The 22,452-nt window shown below is 34.3% G+C and overlaps 1 protein-coding gene across 1 annotated transcript; it reads left to right on the forward strand.

Moving 5' to 3' along the window:
* Window positions 1–3,137: 3,137 nt before the first annotated feature.
* Window positions 3,138–11,392, forward strand: LOC131849061 (zinc finger protein 888-like). Its single transcript, XM_059199048.1, has 7 exons — window positions 3,138–3,341; window positions 5,722–5,838; window positions 6,158–6,741; window positions 7,458–7,667; window positions 8,100–8,211; window positions 10,289–10,393; window positions 10,793–11,392. Exons 1-7 carry the CDS (start codon window positions 3,249–3,251, stop codon window positions 10,940–10,942), a joined length of 1,371 nt encoding a protein of 456 aa, XP_059055031.1. The 5' UTR covers window positions 3,138–3,248; the 3' UTR covers window positions 10,943–11,392.
* The last annotated feature ends 11,060 nt before the right edge of the window (window positions 11,393–22,452 follow it).

The following is a 22,452-nucleotide window of genomic DNA, read 5'->3' on the forward strand; positions in this document are numbered from 1 at the left end:
AATATAAAAAAACTTAATATTGACGTAAAAACATCGATGTTTACATGAATTATCGGATGATATATATTATTAAAAACCCTATCTTATATCTTTAAATATATTGTTTTATGTATCTATAATGCACTTTATAAAGAGTCACTTATTCCTCCTGATTGGAAAAAAGACTGTATTATTCCAGTTTTAAAACCAAATAAAAATGCAAACGAAGTAGAGATAGACCCTGACCCTGACCTCCTGCATGGGAAAAATATTTGAGCAGTTATTAAAACAAAGACTAGAATTCTACAAAGATCTACTGAAATTTAGTTTTCGTAGAGGTAAATCTGCCTCTGAGAGTGTTGCTCATCTTCATATTGATATATTTAAAGCGTTTAAATGCAATGAAGTTTTGATTGGGGTATTTTTTATATTATCGGTGCATTCAATAATGTCAACCATCACATTCTTACTCTGGAACTTGCTTCTATTGGTATACCTGGAAAAATTATAAACTGGGTCTATGACTTTTTAAATGCTACCATTTAGAAGTTTTTGTTAAAGTTAACAAGCAGTTAATAGGACCTCGTCTTATAAAGGTGTCAAGGTGGAATATTTAGTCCACTACTGTTTATCCTCTACATATACAAGCTTAATTGAATTTTAGGACCACATGTCAGGAATCTTCAATTTGCAAATGACCTTGTTATATACTTTAAGGCCCAGGCATTAATAAAGTTACAGAAATAATAAGTAACTCATTGTTAAAATTAACAGATTACTTTAAATACCTCAATTTAGATGTAAGCCCTGACAAATCCAAAATAGTAATATATTCTAACATTAATAAATCCAACAAAAATATTAAAATCTTATTTAATAATTCACAACTATCTATTTCTGCGAAATTTAGATTTTAGTGGTTTTATTCTTTGTAGCAATTTGTCTTGGAACAACTACTTACTAGGTAAAGCTTCTAAAGCATTTAATATTATCAAAGCTCTGTATAAATGTGTAAGATCCTTTTAAGTACAAATCCTTGATTCGTTAATGCTGTACAAAACAAACTTCATAAACTAGTAGTACTTCAGAATAATAATTTAAGATACATAACTGGCGCAATTAAAACAACCCCTATAAATTCTTTACAAGTAGAGTGCTGTATACCACCATTAAACCTGCGATTCTGGTACTTAAAACAAAGATTTATCCTAAAATTATTATCCTTTTCTGAAGACCCACTCTTACAAAAGCTCAAACATGTTACTTCTTTATTTCCCATTCTAATTCTAAAACGGTTCCCTATATATTTCATGATTTCTCTGACTCAATCAATATTGATCAGGAATACAAAATTCACAAGAGCAATAGATTTTAGAATTGTTACCATGGACCGTATGAAAGTAAATTTTCAAATATTAATATTATAATTGACTCTGAGTGAAAGACCAAACAAGTTTATAACAAGTTATCTACATTTTCGACTCATCAATCCATATTTACAGACGGTTCTAAAAACAAATCGAGAACATCCTTTGCTCTATACTTACCAAGGATCAGAACCGGTCATGGAACTAGAATACAAAAATAATTTTGTATTTTTTCTACAGAATCTTTGGCTATTTTAAAGGCACTTTGTTATATAAAAGGCTAGCTGTACCCGCGACTTCGTCCGCGGTAAAAGATATTCATTTACCTAACCCAATAAAAGCCAAATAAAAAAGTTTCATCGTTTTAGTTTCAAGTTTTAGCAAGAAGTTTTAGATACAAAATTCCATACAATTCCAACAAAGCCTAAAAAATAAGTTTCAATCATCTAACTTTGATAATGACGACACTTCCATACAATCTTTCACCCCTCTTTTACGCCTTAAAACCCATTTTCTTTATTTATATTTATTCAATAGGCTAAAAAATAAATTTCAAGCTTTTCTAGGCTTAAAAATGACGATACATCGATACAACCTTGCAAGACCTACCTACTCTTTCAACCCCCTTAGAACCCTTTTTTACATTAAATAGTAACCTATGGTCCCTTTCAACTCCCTTACAACCCTTTTTCACATTAAATAGTAACCTAATTCTTTCTAAGGGTCTAGTCTATCTGTGTTTCAAATTTCATTTAAGTCGGTTTAGTAGTTTTGGCGTGAAAGCAAGACAGACAGACATTTACTTTCGTATTTATAATATTAGTAAGGATAAGGATGATAGGATTGCAATTGCGCAAAAAAATGGTTAATTGTCACAGACAGTATGAGTGTTTTAACTGCTCTTCACAGTAACAAACACGTTATAAAACCAATTATATCATAGATGGCATTAAGCAATTATTATATTGGAGTGTTATGATATTATTTTATTATGGACTCCATCACATATTGGTGTTTTCGGCAATGAAAACGCAGATTTCCTGGCAAGAACTATCACCAAGAATGAATAACATTGGCGTTGTCAAGGATGTTGCCATACCTTATTCCGACATTCTTTCTATAGTTTACAAGAGTTTTCTTTAAAAATGGGTTTTACTCCATTAACAAAAATATTAATTCCTCAACCTAGTTCACTAAATCTAGAGTTTATAAAAACCGGAAATTTTACACGATCCTTATACAAGTTCGTTTTGGTCACGCAAGATTCAATAGTCATTTGTGCCGAATAAAAATGAAATGTTCCGCTTATAATATTCAACGCTTGGTCTTTATTGATAATTTACTGAACATTTACAAGAAACCGGAAAAAATCCCGACATCCAAAACATGTTAACTAATTTTTAATTTTGTTCCATCATTGAAAAGGAGATTGACGAATATGAGAAAAAAAACATCGATGTTTATATCGAATTGTTATGTGGTACGGTTTAGCATCTCTATTAAGGTTGTATCAATTTATAAAAAACATCCTGATATCATAATATCAAAAGTGAAATATCGATATGTATAAACGATGTTTGTTTGAATAAAATCAATGTATCGTTTGCATCCCTATATCATATCTAACAATATTTTGTAATAATGTGTTTTAAATAAACGCCCACATTATTTCTGAGTAACCTATAAAAATAGGTAATTGATATTAAATTCCGATAGTGCACAACCCTATTTTAAAAATGCAAGAACCTGGCAACATCGGTAATGTCAAATTTGTTTCCGGGACTAAGAACGGACTATATCGAAGAATAATTAAACAAATGGATAAATGAAAACATTCTCTATAAATAAATAATAATAATTATAAACTGCTGATTTGTAATAAGTTACATATATAAAACAAAAATGTCAACAATATGTATAACTTGTATCAGTATCAACAGGAGACTTATAAATATAAAGCGGTTTAAAAGTGAATTGAGTTTTTTAGGTGTTCGTGTAAGTATTTTATTAACATTCTAATTATATATGAATTCGTTTAAGATTATTTCGTAAATTTATTTATCTGCAGATGAAACTAAATGCAATCTGGATGTCGTCTTTTAGGTTATCTTCTGTACTATATGTGCCCGCGGTTTCATCTGCATGAAATTTTGTAACCTATATATTATTCTGATGTAAATGGCTATATTACTGTAAACTTTCATCAGAATCCGTTCAGTAGTTTTATTGTGAAAGAGTAATAAACATCCATCCATACTCACAAAATATCACATTTATAATATTAGTAATAAGATTTTTCTCAACCTTTTTATGCCATTCCCACCTTAGCCTTCCTAAAATTCTTATGCAACATACATTATTTTAATTAGGAAATTGTTAATGAAGCACCTTATAAACAGTAAGTAGATTTAGAGTTCTTTTACTACTTTCTATTACTGCAGATGAATGCACTCTCTAAATAAGTAGTCTTAATGGATAATGACTTATACAATAGCTAAAAACAGTTATACAGAGACATAAACAAATGGAATGGTGCAGAGTATTAATTGAGAATACTGTTGATTATATACACATTAGATTACTCGAACAAGTTCTGCGTTTAGGAACTGGTCTTGGACTTATCCAATTGTGGGGTTCTGCTGCAAGTTCAAACATAAGCATAATACAAAGGGCTCAAAATAACATCCTGAAACAGCTTATAAATGCGACATGGTTTGCAAAAATATCTGAGGTTCATGAGTAGGCTACAGGAACCCGATTATTAATCAGGATCACAAAAAGAGACAATGATTCTGCTGGGAATCACTCTCTACCCGCGACATAGTACCTATACCACATCTGTTCATAGTCTCCAACTGATTGCAGGATAGGCACAGAAAAAGAGAAAAAAGGGACTGGTCTGTTCGAATCTGTATACTGTTTTTAATATTTTGACTGGAACAAGAGCTAATTGGTAGTTTTTCACATATTTCAACTTAAAAATGTAAAGTTACAACAATTATTTATGCACAAGTTCTTTTCTCATTATTCTTGTGAGACAGCTTTCCACATGAATGGTAGATTAAAAAAATAAGTATGAGTATTAAAAAAGTTCAATTTTTTATTTTTTTAATAAAAAATTTTCTATTCTGTTCTAAACATTGCAAATACAGGTAGCCACATCACTAATATTGCCTTGTGTACTATAACCGCTTTTCTAATATTAAATTAAAAAAAAGAAACTGACACAAGCTGCTGGTTGATATAAAACATTTTATATACAACTTGTGACTGAAGTAAGTACCAAATAAAACTACAAATTATCACTTTTTATTTAATTTTATGGCTCCATCCATGGTTGATATGTAACATTTTATATACAACTTGTTATTGAAATATTAAATAAGGCTACAAATTATGAATTTATATTTTATTTTATGACTCTATCCATGGTTGATGTAAAACATTTGTTATGATTGGTGTTAGTGACGAATTGTCTTATAGTGTTATAGGATTATAATGTTTGAAATAAATAATTGTCATTATGGATAGTCTTGCCTTTTTTAGTCACTAATTTACTTGCTTCATAAGGTATGTTTCATTTGTATGGCTTCAGTGGTGAAATTACAGGGTAAGGGGCATGACATCTTAGGCCTCTGGAATAGCAACACATGAGTGAATATCGCAGGTGTTACATATCTGTGTTGCTGTTCATGTTTATAGGTGACGGTTACTACTTACCATCACATGCTAACATCATTCCGTTTGCTATTTAAATTATTTTTAAAAAAGGTTAAATGTTTAAACAATCCATACTGATAATATAAATGCTAAATGTCCTTTTTTTTGCCTTTTCATGGCCAAACAACTGAAAGGATTGTAATGAAATTTGCTGTAAATATATAAAAAATAAGGATGGACATAGGCTATCTTTTATTTCATCCGGACGAACTAGTGGAAAACAACTAATAATAATAAAGGCCTTTATCTACTGGCAACTTTACATGTGTTATGTGTTTAGGCAGTAACTGCGGTCGTGTCAGTTTATATTTATTAAATTTTCCCCTATCTTAATGGCAACAGTCTTTCATGATGTGACATAGGCCTCCTCCAAGTTTTTCCATAGCATTCGGTCCCATGCTCTCTGAGTCCAACCTGCTACCTTCCTAATGTCATCTTCCCATCTTTTTATCTGTCTGCCTCTGCTTCTTGTGTCCTCTTGGGTACCACTCTGTGATTTCTTTTGTTCATTTAGGTATTTTTCCCTAATCATGTGGCCACATAGATTTAACAGTGGTTTCAACATTTTTAAATTTTGTTTTTTCCTTTATTTTTGTTAGGTTATATTTGTCTCTTGGGAAACAACTAGTATGTTAATATTTATGTTTCTTTACAGATGAGATTGGGTGATAGAGTTTGTTGGGAATGTCATGCAATATTATGTACTATAAAAAAATTCAAAACGCAAGTTAAGAAATCCCAAAAAATTCTCTTAAAACAATGGCCAGATATGGTAAGGTTTACAGAAAATCTTTGTAAATTCCAGTCATTCTCATTCAGCCTCAGTCTAATGGGCTAATAGTATGTATTAATTAAAAATTCCGACATATTATATGTAGTAATTTACAAGTAATTTACAATACCATTTAATTCAATGTAATGCTGCAACCTGCTTCGAAAAATGTTCCATTTCTGTGTTTTGTGGTCAAAAAATGAAAGATTTCAAATAAAATTAGTCATTTTAACACTGTTGAATAATTAGCAAGTTGATGCAAACAAGTTAATGTCTATTTATTACCTGTAATATAATTAGTGAACTGATTTTTTTTTAGATTGGACAAAATGTTAAGAGTTTATCAAATTTATGTGTATCCAAGAGGAGCTCTTTTGATTTTGAATATTACTATTGTGATAATGAGGCAAATGATATTAAATTTAATTTTAAAAATCTCAAAGAGATAAAAAATGAAATAAAAGTAAATGAAACTGTAAATGCATTCAATAATAGTGATAAAGATGGATCAAACTATGATGACAATGTTCAATCAAACTATGGTGATGCAGTTGGAGCAAATTGTTATATAAACATTGGTTTAAATAGAACTAATAATATTGCTCCAAACAATGATGTTGAGGCAAAATGTAGCGATGGCTTTAAATCAAACGGGATTTTTAACGTTGAACAAAAAAGCGTCGAAGTTAGATCAGGCTGTGGTAATAACATTAGATTAGAATATGGAAATAATCTTGGCTCCAAGCAAGATGACGTTAGATCAAACGGCACTTTTAACGACGTTGGATTGGAAAACGACCAAGTTGTTGGATTAAAATGTTCTCGAAAACAGCAGACAGTTCACCAATGTGATATCTGTGGACGTACCTACAGACTTAGAGCAAGCTTTATTAACCATTTGAAGTAAGTTTGTTACACACAAATGAACATGTTTACATTATTAAATATATTTGTCAAGAGTAAAATCTCGAGATTTCCATTGCCATGCCATGTCTTGGGGGTTTTTACATCATAGAAATGGCAAACAATTTGGTAGCCCACCTGATGGTCAACTTAACTTTTTCTTTATCTGGGATGTTTAACTTTAAAGTTAAACCATGACGATTTTTTTGTCTGTGAAAATTTGTGAGGTTACATATCTGGACGAAGAATCTTCTTTAAGGTATCATCGTAAATTTGGTCTAGGGATTTCATATTTCTCATAATATTCACCATATCTAGAGCATATATATTCTGCAATAATATGAGGTTTTTTGCTTTTTGCCACCGTCTATCATCATCATCTGCTTCTGCCTTATCCCATTTATTTGGGGTCGGCGTAATATATTTTTCTCTCCCATTCCTCCCTGTTCGCAGTCATCTCGTTACTTACTCATTATCCATATTATTTTTCACACAGTTTATCCATCTCTTTTTCGGCCTTCGTCTGCCCTTATAACAGTCCACATTCTTATGTAACACATTCTTTAAAATATTATCTTCATTCCTACGCATTAAATGCTCATACCACGACAGACGATTATCGATTACTCTTCAAGCTCTCCGACACCGGCTCTACTTTCGTATTTGTCACCTTGTGTGCCACCTTGAATTATGCTAATGTAATGGTATATTTTCAGAATACATCAACCGAAGAAAAGAAAAAGGCAAAAATGTACAAAGTGTGATAAAACATTTGCAGATGTAAAGAAACATATGTATAACGCGCATCGAAAATTATCTAAGGAGCAGAGATACTGTGTTGAATGCAATAAATATTTCAAAACAGACCTATCCCTTAAATACCATCTACAGAACACTAAAAAACACCGACATCCTGATATTCTCAAGTGAGTTTTGTTTTCATTCATTCATAATTTTAGAGCTGTGCTCTTGTCGATGGAGCTCTTGCCACTTTCTGCCATCTTCCATCATTCTCTTTAAATGTTGATACGACACGACTCCCATTTTGTCTTACACTTTAGTAATTCCTGCTATTTGGTAGTTTAAGTCAAGTCATAAAATATGCACATCTTAATTTTTTTTAGCATTATCCCTACCGTCCATTTCGGCTAGCTACTTCAGTTGAAAAGAACTGGCAAGAAAGTCAACTAGTACTAAGGTCAAATTTTTTACTTTGAATGACATTAAAGTTGTAGTACAGTCAATGAAGGTTTTCACCTCGGGTTTCCTTGAACCTCCATCGATTTTCATGAAAATTGGTGAGTAGGGGGAAAGAAACAAGGGATTGGATGTTTTATTATATAATTGTCTGTTAACAGGTACCCGTGTCCTCACTGTGATATGAGATTTTACAATAAGTTTTATCAAACTATACATATCGCCGCCAAACATCTTGATACTTTACCGTACGAATGCGATCTTTGTGACAAGGTAAGAGCAACTACCTGCCGAGTTTTTTTCGAGAGACTAGCATAAGGTTTTTTTTCAAGACGAGTATATTAAGGTTTCTTAAGGGTCGGCAACGTGAACGTGACACCTCTGGTGTTTCATGTTTCAGTCTATAGGCTACGGTAACTGTTACAATCAGATGGGGCGTATTGTTGCCACCTACGTAGTAAAAGAAAGGTAAAAGGTAACTAATAATATTTAATTGTGCTACCTATCGTTACCATCAATAATTATAATAATAATCTCAGGAAAATTCACACAGCGCCATCTAGACCCAAGTTAAGATAGCTAAAGCTTGTGTTATGGGTACTAGATAACTGATACATATACATAGATTTTTTTTGTAAATATATACATAATATACATAGAAAACACCCAGACCTATACAAACAATTATACTCATGAATACAAATGTTTGTGCTGTGCGAGGAATCGAACCCGCGACCATCGGTCGTAAAGCGGTGTGCTATACCGCTAGACCACCGAGGTCGTCAAAACATATGGTATAGTAAGAGGCATTATCGACTGTTGATGTTGCATAATGCAATTTACATACTCTTTAACTGATCCACAGTTGTTGTGACCAAATCCCTTAGCTACCTTCCGTGTAAGGTCATTGTCATCGAAGGCCTTTTCTAAATTACACCAGACAACCTTGGTGGTCCTTGATTTTTATTCGGGCCTTGACATCTTTGCACGGGTCGATCGGTTTGTTTTTATCATTCGGTTTATGTATTTTCATACTACTTCGTGTTGCAAATACGTTTTTACGCCGAATAATTCGATCGGTCAATTAGTTTTTATATTCTCTGCAGTCGCCCCTATCATCCGGTGACTTGACGACGGAAAAAAAACGTTACCGAACGGCGTTAGCAAACACAAATTTTCCCTCGAGCGAATCGTATTGTTGGTTTGACGACACTACCGAACGGCGTTGTCTTCAGACGATAATATACGCAGGTTTCTCACGGTCAATTGATGTACCACGTAGCTTCTCTGTGTGGTAGTTGGACGGTGAATAATTTTTCATATATCATGATTGAACTGACAGAATCATGACTGACCTGACTTGGACTGACGTAGAAATGTTAAGTTAACGAATAAAGGAAGTATAATCTCAATATGGTTTAAGCATAGGCTCGAACACCTAAATAACTTTCTTGTACGGCGCGTCGTTTCATTCGATGATACTTTCTGGAGTGCGTATGTGAGTGGCTTGTGGTTGGATGTTTTCTCTTCCCTCTAGTATTTTTCCCTCTAGTATTCTGAAGTGTGTTACTGCTAGGTAGATAGCTTGAAGTTCCCGGTCGAATGTAGAATATTCAAGTTGCGTTGTTGTAGAGTACTGTCTCGATATTAAGTTTAGGGGCATTCAGGAACTTACAATTATTGGAATTAATACGGTCTTCTACAGTCTTTCTTTATGTTCTCTTGGGAGCCCATTAATTAAAACATTTTTAATAGTTATAACAATTTCATCGTGTATATATTCGCCATATTGTTTTTTCCACTACTACCTCGTTCAATGCCATTAAGATATCATTGTCTAGATCTTCTGACAGCTCTTTTTCTAGACCTTCCTCTTTCAATGTAATGTCAACTAGGTTGTCTCTCACTCTAATATAATAATCTCTGTGAGTCTACTGGTCTAAATTGAGGTTTACCTGCTTTTCGGCTGAAATATGAAAGTATAATTTAAACTTTATTTCCGTTAAATTTGTTAACCGAAATCAAGACTGAAAATTAGGAATATTATTCTACCAATATTACTACTTTACTCATGCGCCATCTACTTTTTCTCTTATATTCTCTGCCAAAGATTGTCTGGTAGAGATAGCTTCAGCAATTAGACCGTATTTTTACATTAATTACTCTATTCCGGACCCGGCTTCGCACGGGTGTACATGTATTGTATTGAGACCTTCCTCTTGAATCACTCTATCTATTAAAAAAATCCGTTGCGGAGTTTTTAAGATTTAAGCACACATAGGGACAGCGACAGCGACTTTGTTTTATATTATGTAATGATGTAATAAATAAATAAAATGCTTCATTTCAGCGATTTTCCCGCAAGAGTCTGATAAAAAGTCATATTACAACTGTACATGAAGGCATAAAAGCACCCAAGGATAAAATTTGTTCTTATTGCGGTAGAGCATTTCGGGTTAGTAAAATCTACCATATAGCAAGTATATTAGCTCAAAACTTTCAAACATTGGAGAATACACTCTATAGTGTTGACTTTAAAGTCTCATATAAAAAATGCTATGTAATATTATAAGTTTCTAGTATACACTTTAAGTTATTCGACAAAAATCACGAAATATAAAGGAACACCTTATAATTTCGTGATTCTAAGGTTGCGTGGGAAAAACAAAGACTAAAAACACTTCTGCAGACATACTAATTTCTTTATTGTTATTTTACTTTATTCTTAACTTTTTATTTCTGTAATTAACTTTTAATACAATATATACTGCCTAGTCCATAGTAGGGGGAGTATCAGTACTGCCCCTACTATGGACAATATTACTGTTATTTTGCAGAAAATATTCTGTTACAGGACAAAAAGGTGTTAATACATCATGTGCGCACACACACAGGGGAGAGGCCGTATGTGTGTGTAGTGTGTAACGCAGCATTCGCCCAACGGACTCCATTGGTTACACACCAAAGGAAGTTGCACTCTGTCATGAAAGTACAGAAGAAATAATAATGATAAGAATAATAATCATCTTTATTTGTATCAAACAAAAACTAATACAATTGCTGCCCATACAATAATAAAATTTAAAAGTAATGAAGCAGATAAAACGGTCTATAACTCTGAGGGGACAGTGAGTCCACTCTCTCTGCTATTCCGTTATAGCCTTTACCAGTAAAATAATACAATAAGAGATCGATAACGACGATAGGACGTTAAGTTCTAAACTACTACTGACAAAGTAAACATAAAAATTGACAATAATTTAAAAAGATTACAAACTAATAAAATACTAAAGATGATACTAAAATATTAAAATACTGATGGTGTGCATCAGTATTTTAATAGTTTAGTACTTTTAGTACACAGGGGAGAGGCCGAATGCTTGTGTAGTGTATAACGCAGCGTACGCACAACCGACTTCGTTAGTTGCACACCAAAGGAAATTGCACACTGTCATGAAAGTACAGAAGAAATGATATGTACAATGTTTTTTATTTATTACACTAGCGACACCACCTTTGCACGGATTATTTGGTAGCAGGTTGTTTAGGGGAGAGGGAACCTAGTAGCTTAAGTTAGAATACACGCTACCCGGACAGTACTTGGCTATTCTGCGCTGAAATGTATATGTCATACTAGTGCTTGAAGCAATTAAGTACTAGAAGATGCAGATGTAAATGTAGGATTAAATAGCATCCTAATGGTCTGTTAAAATTTCAGACTATAGATTATTTAAGTGTTTTTTCCAGTTCTCTTAATTCTTGAGAGCACTGCTATGATCCGTTGTTTGGTGGTATCATCCACTTTCTTCCGGATGAGACCCTTTAAGATGGTATCCATGGGTGTGTTGTCACAAGCGCCCTCAATGGTCCATCTCTATATGTAGACATAAATCTCCGTTTCCATACACCAAAACATATTCCACAGTGTTTCTTGTTTTAATATATAGAGTACAATAAAAGTATTGTACTCTTCTTATTCTGACGAGCTAGGTGTTAAGAATGGTGACAAAAGGGAAGCGCTTTTTGGAGTGCCATCCAAAAGTTCAGGTTTCATTCTTTTTCGAGTGAATATAAAGGTAGAAGATAGTATCCACTAGCATTCATTGCACACACTACAAATACGTTGGGTCCTCTTTCAGCGCTTGAAATTTTAGTCACACAACGTTTTACATTGGTGGATATTACTTTCGGCAGTTTATTAGGAACTGTAGATGTCCCTGTTTCGTCCATATTAAATATAGCATTGGGTGGGAAATTCTAGGCTTGCGTCAGACAGATTTTTAAAGAAACGGTCGCATTGAAGCTTGTTAAAGCCTATGGCTCGAGAGATACTAGTTGATGAAGTTTGCTTTAAAGACAAATCGGCATATCTTTTACGTAGTAAACCTCATATATCCCCTCATCTCTCAAAAACCTCCTCTTTACCAGCAATTTTTCCTCTGCATTAAAATAATGCGATATTTTGTATCTTCTGCAAAATGTTAGTTCCCTAAGTCCTTTTGGAGTTGGAGTTAGCATAAAACATACCATCAATTGTTTTCTATAATCACGCAATTCTTGCTCCATCTGCGGTGAAAAAATAGTAGATGTCATATCTCTCAAGAGACGCAGCTGGCGTAACTCTTAAGTGTCTTACAAAGAGTGGCTTAATTCACTTCTAGTGAATGGGCGACGCTCCTTATTGATTCGCCATTATTCACACGTTGTCTTGCGTTTTCAAGATCGGTAATGGAGCAGTGACTTCGATCTGAAGTCCGTTTACGTCGTGATATCGTAATCATAAGTCTTTAATTCATTCGGGTCCATGTAAATACGAAGTAAGGTGGTACGATCTGAAACTGATCTCCAACACTTATTACAAAAAGCACTGTTACATTCTTTCCACGTTCTGCTGACGTAAGCGTTCCAACTTGTTTTTGTTTTTTAGTCGCTATTACTTCAGCATGCTTCTGCACAGTGCTGTTGCCAGTCATCATAATTCCATATTTTATAGGGAGAGAATTTAAACTTTTGCATCAGCCTTTAAATCTTCAAAGAAACGCTCAACCTGAGGTCTGTAAATCCTACTGCTCTCATTAAACTCGTTGATTCAACAGTTCGCAACGATAAGTCACCATGTCTTTTCATGAACGAATAGTAGAAATTTTTCTCGTTATTGAATTGGTCAGGTATCCTTAATTTTATGCCAGTTGAAAAGCAAGATCTAAAATTTCTTGTTTGTTTAAAGGCATTACCCTGTTGGCTAGGTCTTTAACTTGTGTTACCAATATTTCTTCATGTTCAGGACAAAAGTTATAGAGTGAAACCATCCATTATCTGTTGCAATGGACATATCTTCATTTTTCGTGCTTGCGATGCATTCTTGCCTTTTCGGAAGTAATACAATAAAATATGTCAGAAGTGCACGTCCTGTTCTTCCATTTTTAAATTGGGATAAAAACAAAACTAAACCACTAATCAATATATTTTTTTAGAAGTCCAAACAATAAGAAAAAATATAGTTGACTACGTTAACAAAACAAAACAAAATGTAAAGTTTATCTATCCACAAAATCGGCAAGTTGCCAACACTATATGGGGTCATCCTTTGAAGGTTTAGTTAAAGTGGCGAAATGTTTTAGCCATTCTAAGAAAAGGTCTTCGTTAATCCACCCGTTTTTTGACAGTTTCCTTCGCCGATCTTTTTTTCGCTCTCTTACTAAAAATAATCAAGGATTTACTCCTTGATTATTTTTAGACCCTTTGGATTCTTTCTTCTTTTCTCTTGTTGCTCTTTGTTCTTCTTTTTAAATCAAATATTCTTTGTATGGAGTGCAAGTATAAGTATGATTGAATCTTCTCGATCAGGTGTCACTGCACTGGGCCCTGGAGTATTACAAGCCTGCAACTGAGGCTGAAGAGTATTGTTGGAGGTGTCTACTGAAGTTGAAGGTGTCTTTGAGACGATTTTTTTGATGGACAAAAGTATTAGATACATATATTACAAAAAAAGAATAAAAAAAAACTTAAAATCTAGTTGGTCCTCCTTTGGATTTAATTACTGCACTAATTCTAGATGAGATCCGTGCGGTGGTAATGACAGCATTGTAATGGCATTCTGCGTACAGTAGTCATCCTTTGAAGGTTTAGTTAAAGTGGCGAAATGTTTTGCCATTCTAAGAAAATCTTCTCCACCCGTTTTTTGAGCAGCTATGTAATGCCATGCCATTCTCGTACTAACGCATTTTTAATGCCGTTTTCGATGTGATGAAATGAAAACAAGCTCGTACCTTCTGCTTTACGGACAGATAATTTATTTCTTTTCATAAAACCCATAAGCCAGTCCTTGCCAGCCATTCTCAGTTCCTCATGTTGTTGTTTTGTTTTCAGTAAACCAAAGCATCGTAGTCGCTGACTTATGACAAGGTGCATTATCTTGCTGGAATATGATTCCGTCTAAGCTGGTATCGTCGAAAATACACGTTAGCGAAGGCATAAGCGTAGTTTCAAGCACTTTTATGTACTTTTCGCTGTTCATACGACCTTCAGAAACAAATATTTCGTCAACTCCTTGAGCAGCCATGCAGCCCCAGGTCATTAAGCTGCCTCCATCGTGCTTTACTGTCAGTACAACGCAATCTGGATGGTATTCTTCGCCCACACGAAGGTAACACCTGGCGTTCCAAATAACTGTTGAAAAAAAGAAAAAAGTTTTATAAACTTCCTTAACTTTTATTATTTTAATTAAATAAAGACCATGATTAATTAATAAGTTATTAATGATATGATAAGTGATATCATATCACTATGATCAATGGCATCATAAACGGATAATTAATGAATTGAACTAACTTCTCAACTTTTCTGAAATCGCTAAAGCTAATTCCGAAGTCTGCTGCCCTAATTTCTCTCGTGTACTTCTCAGTGAAATTGTAGGTAGGATGTTTTTCCATATGATCGTTGATGTTTATAAATTGCTAAAATTTATTGTTCTGTATGTCAACTATCATAGACGCTGTTTGACTTTGAAATGCTGCAATAGAACTCATCATTTCTGTTATTGTTTTATTCTTGCTTTGTAGATTCAGATTTAATGTACTCAGTGTTCCAGTAAAATCTGCCAAAAAAGATAAATCATATTGCCAGTCTAAATTACGTAATTGCAGATAATCATCACCTCTTTCATCAAGAAATTTTATTATTTCGTCCAATAGTTCTCGAAATGTTTGCAAAAACTTGCTTCGACTCGAGCAACGTTTTACGTTTTAATTGCTGTTTAAAGAACCGCCTTTTGAAGGGATTTTCCCTTTATGGAATTTACAATCTTGAGAGATATATCCATCACAATTTTCGTGTTTAATCTCTTACTAGCCAGTATGTGTTGATGAAGTGGTAGCTAATGAAGTATGGGAAATCTTCGACGATTTTGGAAGAATTGAACGTTAAGAACCAGAGAATATCTCCATGCTAACTGCGACACCGTTCACTTTCACATCCACCATATATGGTTTCATTCTGCCTCTGTACCTGCCACCCCCTCTTAAAATGGCAAATTGGTCTTCTGTTGTTGTGTCTACGACATTTTCTATCCCCATGGCGTTTTGCACAGTGACCACATTTTCATTACACTACACGCTCGAACAGCAAAATGCATTTAAGTGAAAGAAGTAATTAAGGGGTCTACCCTCTTTAGACGGGCAAAGATAAGGCTATTTTCACGAATTTTTTTGACCGGTATACGTCATAAATATGGACATAAAAAGTGTTAGGCCTAAAAAATACACTATTTGATTACACAAGAAAATTTTTTTTATATTTATTTTAATCAGTTTTTATACATAAAAATGAGGGAGAAGACTGGTCCAAAAAAAAAGATGAGTATGCGCTGTTGATGAAATATCTGGAATGGATGATCTGAAAAAAAAAATAGTTTTAGATTCAGTAAGTAAATGGCTATAGCGCATATCATACGATTTTTTTTTTTAAATGACAAAATGGCAGCCATTTTTCGAAAAAGTATGAAAAATCACGTTTTTTCCGTCGTTCTTTGCCAAAAATAGATAGTTAAAGTCAAAATTTCAGAAATCGTATGATATGCGCTATAGCTATAGTCATCAAGAACATGTGGTTAAATTTTGGTAAGGTTCGGTTGAATAGTTTCGGAGATTTTATCAACAAGCCGTCCAAAAACATCATTCCGAGAAAAACGCGTTTAAAGTTTTCTGTAACGAAAAATCGTGAAAAAATCGTACTTACGTCTAATCAGCGATGCCTGCACCATACATTATGCCTTCATCTTCTTCATAGTGCACATTTTCATCCAAAATAGCCTGCCTTTTCGAAATTAGATTTTTTCAAAATTCTAAAGACCCTCTTTAGACCCCTTAATCATTTTCGTGTATCGTTGCTGCTGCCGCCTTGTACCATGATATAAAGTCAATAAATCTATTAATATTTTTGTACATTTCTTACGTATATGACATATATTCTTGGTTAAATTAATACTTTTTATAAATTTATTATTATAAAAAAAAAACTACAAGTTGAGGTTATTATGGTTGTTTTTCCTCGGCAGTATTGTTTCCTTTTTTCAGTTCGTTGAATAGAAGGAATGGGCAATGGCAATATCACTTGAGGATGCATTGTCGAAGCTAGACATCAGATCACGGTATGCTGCACAAATGGAAGGTTCAGGATAATAAGAACCTCCATCCATTATCATTATTATTAAGATATCGTTGTAGCTTCAGGTTCTGTTGCAAGAGTTTCAGTGAGAAGTTGTCATGACTGTTGAACATACAGTTATGACTGTTCTTGTTGAAGTCAGACATGGCACTGCTCCAGATTGAATACCTTCAGCTTCTGATACCTTTTGATGTTCTACATTCGATGATTGCAATATTTTGTATGTTCATAGTTTCAGCATAAAATGTTTAAACCAAGTCAAAAATATTTCTGATGTTATAATACATCACCGAGAATTGCAAACTGCTGTTGTATCTGGTCGAGCATGATTTGAAAGTTCTGGGTTCATTCGTTGTCTCTGAAAAATGATCTGTGGGAACATGCTTCCTTGCAGCATTAAAACATATTTCTACTGTGATTTGTCCTCGTTCAGCAAATGATAATTGAAGTAAACTACGAGATAACTTCATAATGACTGATTTATTTTAGATTCACCCATATATTAAGACATATTCATGCAACAATAACGAACTCACTTGTTTTCGTCCTTTCATAGCTAACATTTTTAGTTTCTATTTTTATATTATACAGGCATGTGATCCAAGTGTTACACGTATAAGTTAGGCTGATAAGTCTCAAAACTAAGCAAGAAGAAAACATTTTTTTAGTAAAATTCAAATTTATTATTCAATATAGTTCGAGGGCCTTCGAGGGCGATACACCGTCTATAGCGATCTTCCAACTCTTCGATACCATTTTTGTAGTACGATTTGACTTTAGCCTCAAAATAGGCTTCAGTTTCGGCAATCACTTCATCATCCGTCTTAAATTTCTTGCCAGCGAGTATTCTCTTGAGGTGTGCAAACAAGAAATAGTCGCTGGGGGCCAGGTCTAGGGAATACGGGGGGTGTGGAAATAATTCGAAACCCTATTCATTGAGTTTCATCATCGTTTTCATTGATTTGTGACTCTGTGCATTGTCTTGGTGAAACAAAACTTTTTTCTTTTTCAAATGGGGCCGTTTTATAGCGATTTCATCGTTCAAACGATCCAATAACGCTATAGAATAGTCGTTGTTGCTCGTCTGTCCCTTCGGAAGATAATCGATGAATCCACGGGCATCCTTGCCAGCCGACTGTTGCGTCTTTCCACTTCTGCTAATTTCTCTAAAATAACTTTGACATTCTGCTCATTGAATAATGTTGCTCTACCAAAGTTAGTGGTTTCTGGCTTTCGGATGGATAGCTCCGGGTTGGAGTTGGAGTTGGATGGAATTTTACTCACTTTTGGCCCTTTTCTTCAAATTCTCCCAGCAATTTTTGAATACGCCCCAATGAGGATGGATCGGAGAACTGGCATTAAATTCCTTCGCTATTTTTTGCCAACCTAAGGTTTTCTTTTCTTGAACTTAAAGCATCCGTCATTTTGTGTTCCACGATGTCGAAATATTTTTGCACTAAGTCTCGAGATTCAAATTTCTCGCTGGCGAGAAAAATTTGGACCTCTTTTTCGCTTTATAGGAAGTCCGGCTGAAGTAATTTCGCTGGCAAGAGGGCAAGATCAAGTCCGATACAATATGTGATATGTCCGACATACAATCTTAAAGCACTCTCGCAAAGAATCTCTGGAATCTATACCATTTGTACTAATTATGCCTTCTAGCCTACAATCTTTGTACTAATAAGGATCTTGCCACATCCTGAACATCATGTATGTAATGCCGTACCTGGTGGTATGGGGACATTGTGTGCATTTGCAATATTACGTATTGCACAGGCATTCAGTATTTTTCCAGCCTTTCGCGGATTGTAGTCGCGTACCCGCGATGTGATAATAAGCACCGCCAACGAGCTTTTATAACACCAAAACACCATTCCACTACGTTCCAGGAACTGCAGTGGACCTTTGTGTATGAATCTTCTGGAAATCCATCTGCAGCTCTTAATATAGGAGTCATCATATATGGCCTTTGGACAAAACCCGAGTCACCTGCAAAAAAAATATTATGTAGCTTTTTTTTGTTGTTTTCTTATAACGAAATGGCTTTTTAATTTAGATGTAAAACATTTACCTAAAAGCCAGCAAGTCTCTCCATTCAAATTAAATTCCTCCAAATAACTTTTGATAGGTCGGGGAATTCCACCATAAGAAGCATCTATATGTGTTATAGTATATTTGAGAAATATATAGGAAGATTTTATTACTGTATACATTATTATTATTAATTTCTTTAAATATTATACAAATTTCTTTTAAAGTTAAGGGAGGACTAGGACATTAAGGGAATGATATCCTTTTCTGTTAAAATATGCCTCTTCATATTCTATGGGCCGTATAATTGCAACATGAGTTCCATCAATGCATCCAATCACTCCTGGCATATTGATATTCTCCATTGATATTCTATAAAAGTGTAATAGATTAAAATTATTATATATATATAGGTACTTTAGTCATACAAAATATAGTAACAACTTGTATATATCATTTTGTATATATTAATAATCAGAAAAAGAAGTGGGAGGATGACATAAGGGCAGTGGCTGGACCCACATGGAGAAAGAAAATATTTTGGAGGAGTCCTTATATTCCATGCCGTTGTGAGAAATAGAGAATGAGATATGGAGGTACTTACTTTAAGTTCGTCGCGTATCATTGTGCTTATTTTGCGGATTCGTAAACACAGCATCAGTTCCTGGCACAATTCGCAAAACGCATCTTTAGTAAGGCTAAATTGCGCCACAAACTCGCTCGACGGCAGTGCCGAGGGGTCACTAAGATCTCGCATGAGACGGCGATCCTTTTTAATAATTTTTTTTGACGTTCCTCCTTAGCCCAAGCTAAATGGCATGTGCCATTGTGTGCTAGAAATCAAATGATAAACTACACCAAAAATTCAAAACGAATACAATTTCACTTTTAGAAACGATTTTACGAGCTAAGAAACACCTTATGAATTGTTACTCTTATTGTCAAAACCAAGTTTCGTTTCAATGCTAAGCTGACATATCGGCAAAATAGCGATTCCATAACATTGCAACGAGGTTACCTAATCGACATTCGATACAAATATTTTTTATCGATATGTAAAGATGCGTTTACGTTGCAATGCTAGTTGACAGCGTCAAATGGCGTCAATATAATCGCATTATTGACAGATGACATCATTTTTCAGTTATATACGAAAGTCGTTGCGATCGAAGTTACATAATTAGCCCACTATGCAAACGGCGACACAGTGGGCCCAAGCAAGGTCATTTTCCTCAAAATAATAATAATTTCTCTCCAGTTGTTCTTCCTTTTAACCTTTTCCAACAGTCGCGCTCGCTTACTATAATGTAGTAGGCGTGCGCGACCTTCTTCTGTCTTTTTCATTTTATTATCGTAACTGACTGCAGTAAAAAGTCACAATTGTTGAGAGCGTGGACTGTAGGTTGCTGATGTTAACCCTTAAATGCATAAAGTAGTAAAACTGCAACATACCATTCAAACGACCATAACATTATTAGTATGAGTTCAATGCATGCTGTTGCAGGATTATTACTATCATGGTGATATATTTAATCGAGTGGTAACACACTTTTTTTCTTCACGACTGTCAAATTTAACCCTTAAATGCATGATTTTATTTTTAGACCGACAAAAAATATATTTTGGAGCCATGAATATGCTGATTTAGGGAAAAATAATAAAAAAAATAGTTTTTTTTATTTTCATAGCTATTTTTATTAAAAACCATTTGTTGCAGAACTACAACACTATGCACTCACTAGACAATAACTACATATGAAAATTTTTAAAACAATTTTTGGTTGTGGTAAGACAAAGAGCTACTCCACACTTCTCACACCTGTTTTGCGTGTATCCCTTGCATCCAGGCATTTTGCATCTGCTGCGAACACAATTACCAGGCCAGTGACCAACATTATCAGTCCTTATGTCCTTAGGAGGAATATGTTGAGCTGGTCCTCTCCTTTTCTTTGCTTGTATTTCCATTTCAACACTGTTGCTGGTACTTGGCCTTCCTCTTTTGTTGCAGAGTTCAAATGAGTTATTTACTTTGGCTAATACCTCAGCTAGTTCCAGTCTATAGTTACATAGGTTTAGAACTGATGAATTGGCTTCAGTTGTTTTTAAATTTTTATACACAAGCCAAGAATTTATTACCGTCATGTCCAACAAGTGGTAAAAGATACGAAGGTACCACTTTCGGCTTCTCATTGCAATTCGGTACCTCCCAATAAAGCTATCCATTAGGTACACTCCGCCCATATGGGCATTATATTCCTTTATTATATGTGGGCATGAAATTTTAATTCTAGTCTTATTTGCCTTGTCAAATCTTTCTACTTGGCCCACAGGTTCAGCTCCAACATATGAAGATAGAAAAGTTACAACTTTATTGTCCTTCCAAGTAACTGCTGTCAAATCAATACCGTCAAATTCAGTCATCTGCTCTTCATAAGTTCCACGAGGAACAGATTTCTTCATCATTGTTTTTTTGTCCGGCAGTTTGCAGTTCACTAGCCTGTTAGATTGCACAGTACCTAGGCTATAGATTCCTTGTTTGGCAAGATAGGTAACTAAAGGTACAGAGGTGTAAAAATTATCAAAATAAATGATATGATTTATATGCCTTGGGACACCTCTAGCAAGCCGGACTACAACATTTCCCACTGGCCCAAAATCTGGTTCATCTGGAAGCCGTTCATTCTCTTGGCCAGTATATATTTCAAATTTATGAGCATAACCTTTCACGCTGCACATCACATATAATTTAAACCCCCACTTATGGGGCTTATTAGGTAAATACTGCTTCATGAAGTGTGCCACTTTTGTGGCACACTTCATCATTTGAGAGTTCATCAATTGAGAGTTTTTGTTCCATAGGAACTAAAGCAAATTTCTCATTTAGATGGCTAATTATAGGCCTTATCTTATGGAGCCTATCATGTTGTGGGTGTTCCTTGGGTAAATGTTTCTCGTTATTGTTGAAATGTAGAAATCTACGAATAGTCTCAAATCGGTTGACAGTCATTATGTCTTTGATTGGTTGAAAACCTACAGTATTTGACCAGTATAGCCGTACATTGGGATATTTTATAACAGACATGTATATCAGTATCGCCATAAACTTTCTTAGCTCAGTTTCAGATAAATTTAATGGTTTAGTCACATTTTTTTGAACGGAATACAAATTAGACTCTTCCACAATCCTTTGAACTATTTCTGATGTAATAAAATGTGAAAAAATACTATAGGGAGTACCAGTAGTAGCCTCATCCTTCAGTTCAGGTGGGTATGTAGTGTCTCCATGAAAAGCTGTCTGGTCAGAATTCAAAACAATTTTTTTTACCTTCCATACGAGTCCTCTCATAGTTGCTCGGCGACTAGCTTGACTTGTTGAGGGGAATGGAACCTGTGGCACTTGATCATTTGCTGTAGCTTCATTTATCAATGGCGGGTCTCCTGCCATGAATGGATCATTATCGGGGTCATCATTTTCCTCTTCTAATGGACTCTCAAGATCGTGAAGCAAATCGTCTCCATTTTCATAAAAATTCTCATTACCTTCTGTATCCGAGTCCTCAAGATCATCTTCCGAAATCTCTCCATCATTTATTAGAGCTAAATACTCTTCTATTTGCTTTTGATTCAAGTATGGCATCTGAAAACCAATAAAAGTGATAGTTAGTAACTAAACAGGGACATTTTCTAGTAAATGCATATTGTTGCAGATTTACAACAACAAAATAAACAAAATTTCCGAACACACCAAAAGTTTTTTTTATAACTTATAAATTGTACTGAAAAGAAGATGAATTATTACGTAAAATAACTAATTTTGTT

This window comes from Achroia grisella, unplaced genomic scaffold, assembly GCF_030625045.1.
Source record: "Achroia grisella isolate CSIRO2021 unplaced genomic scaffold, CSIRO_AGI_Agris_v1 utg628, whole genome shotgun sequence".
NCBI lineage: Eukaryota > Metazoa > Arthropoda > Insecta > Lepidoptera > Pyralidae > Achroia > Achroia grisella.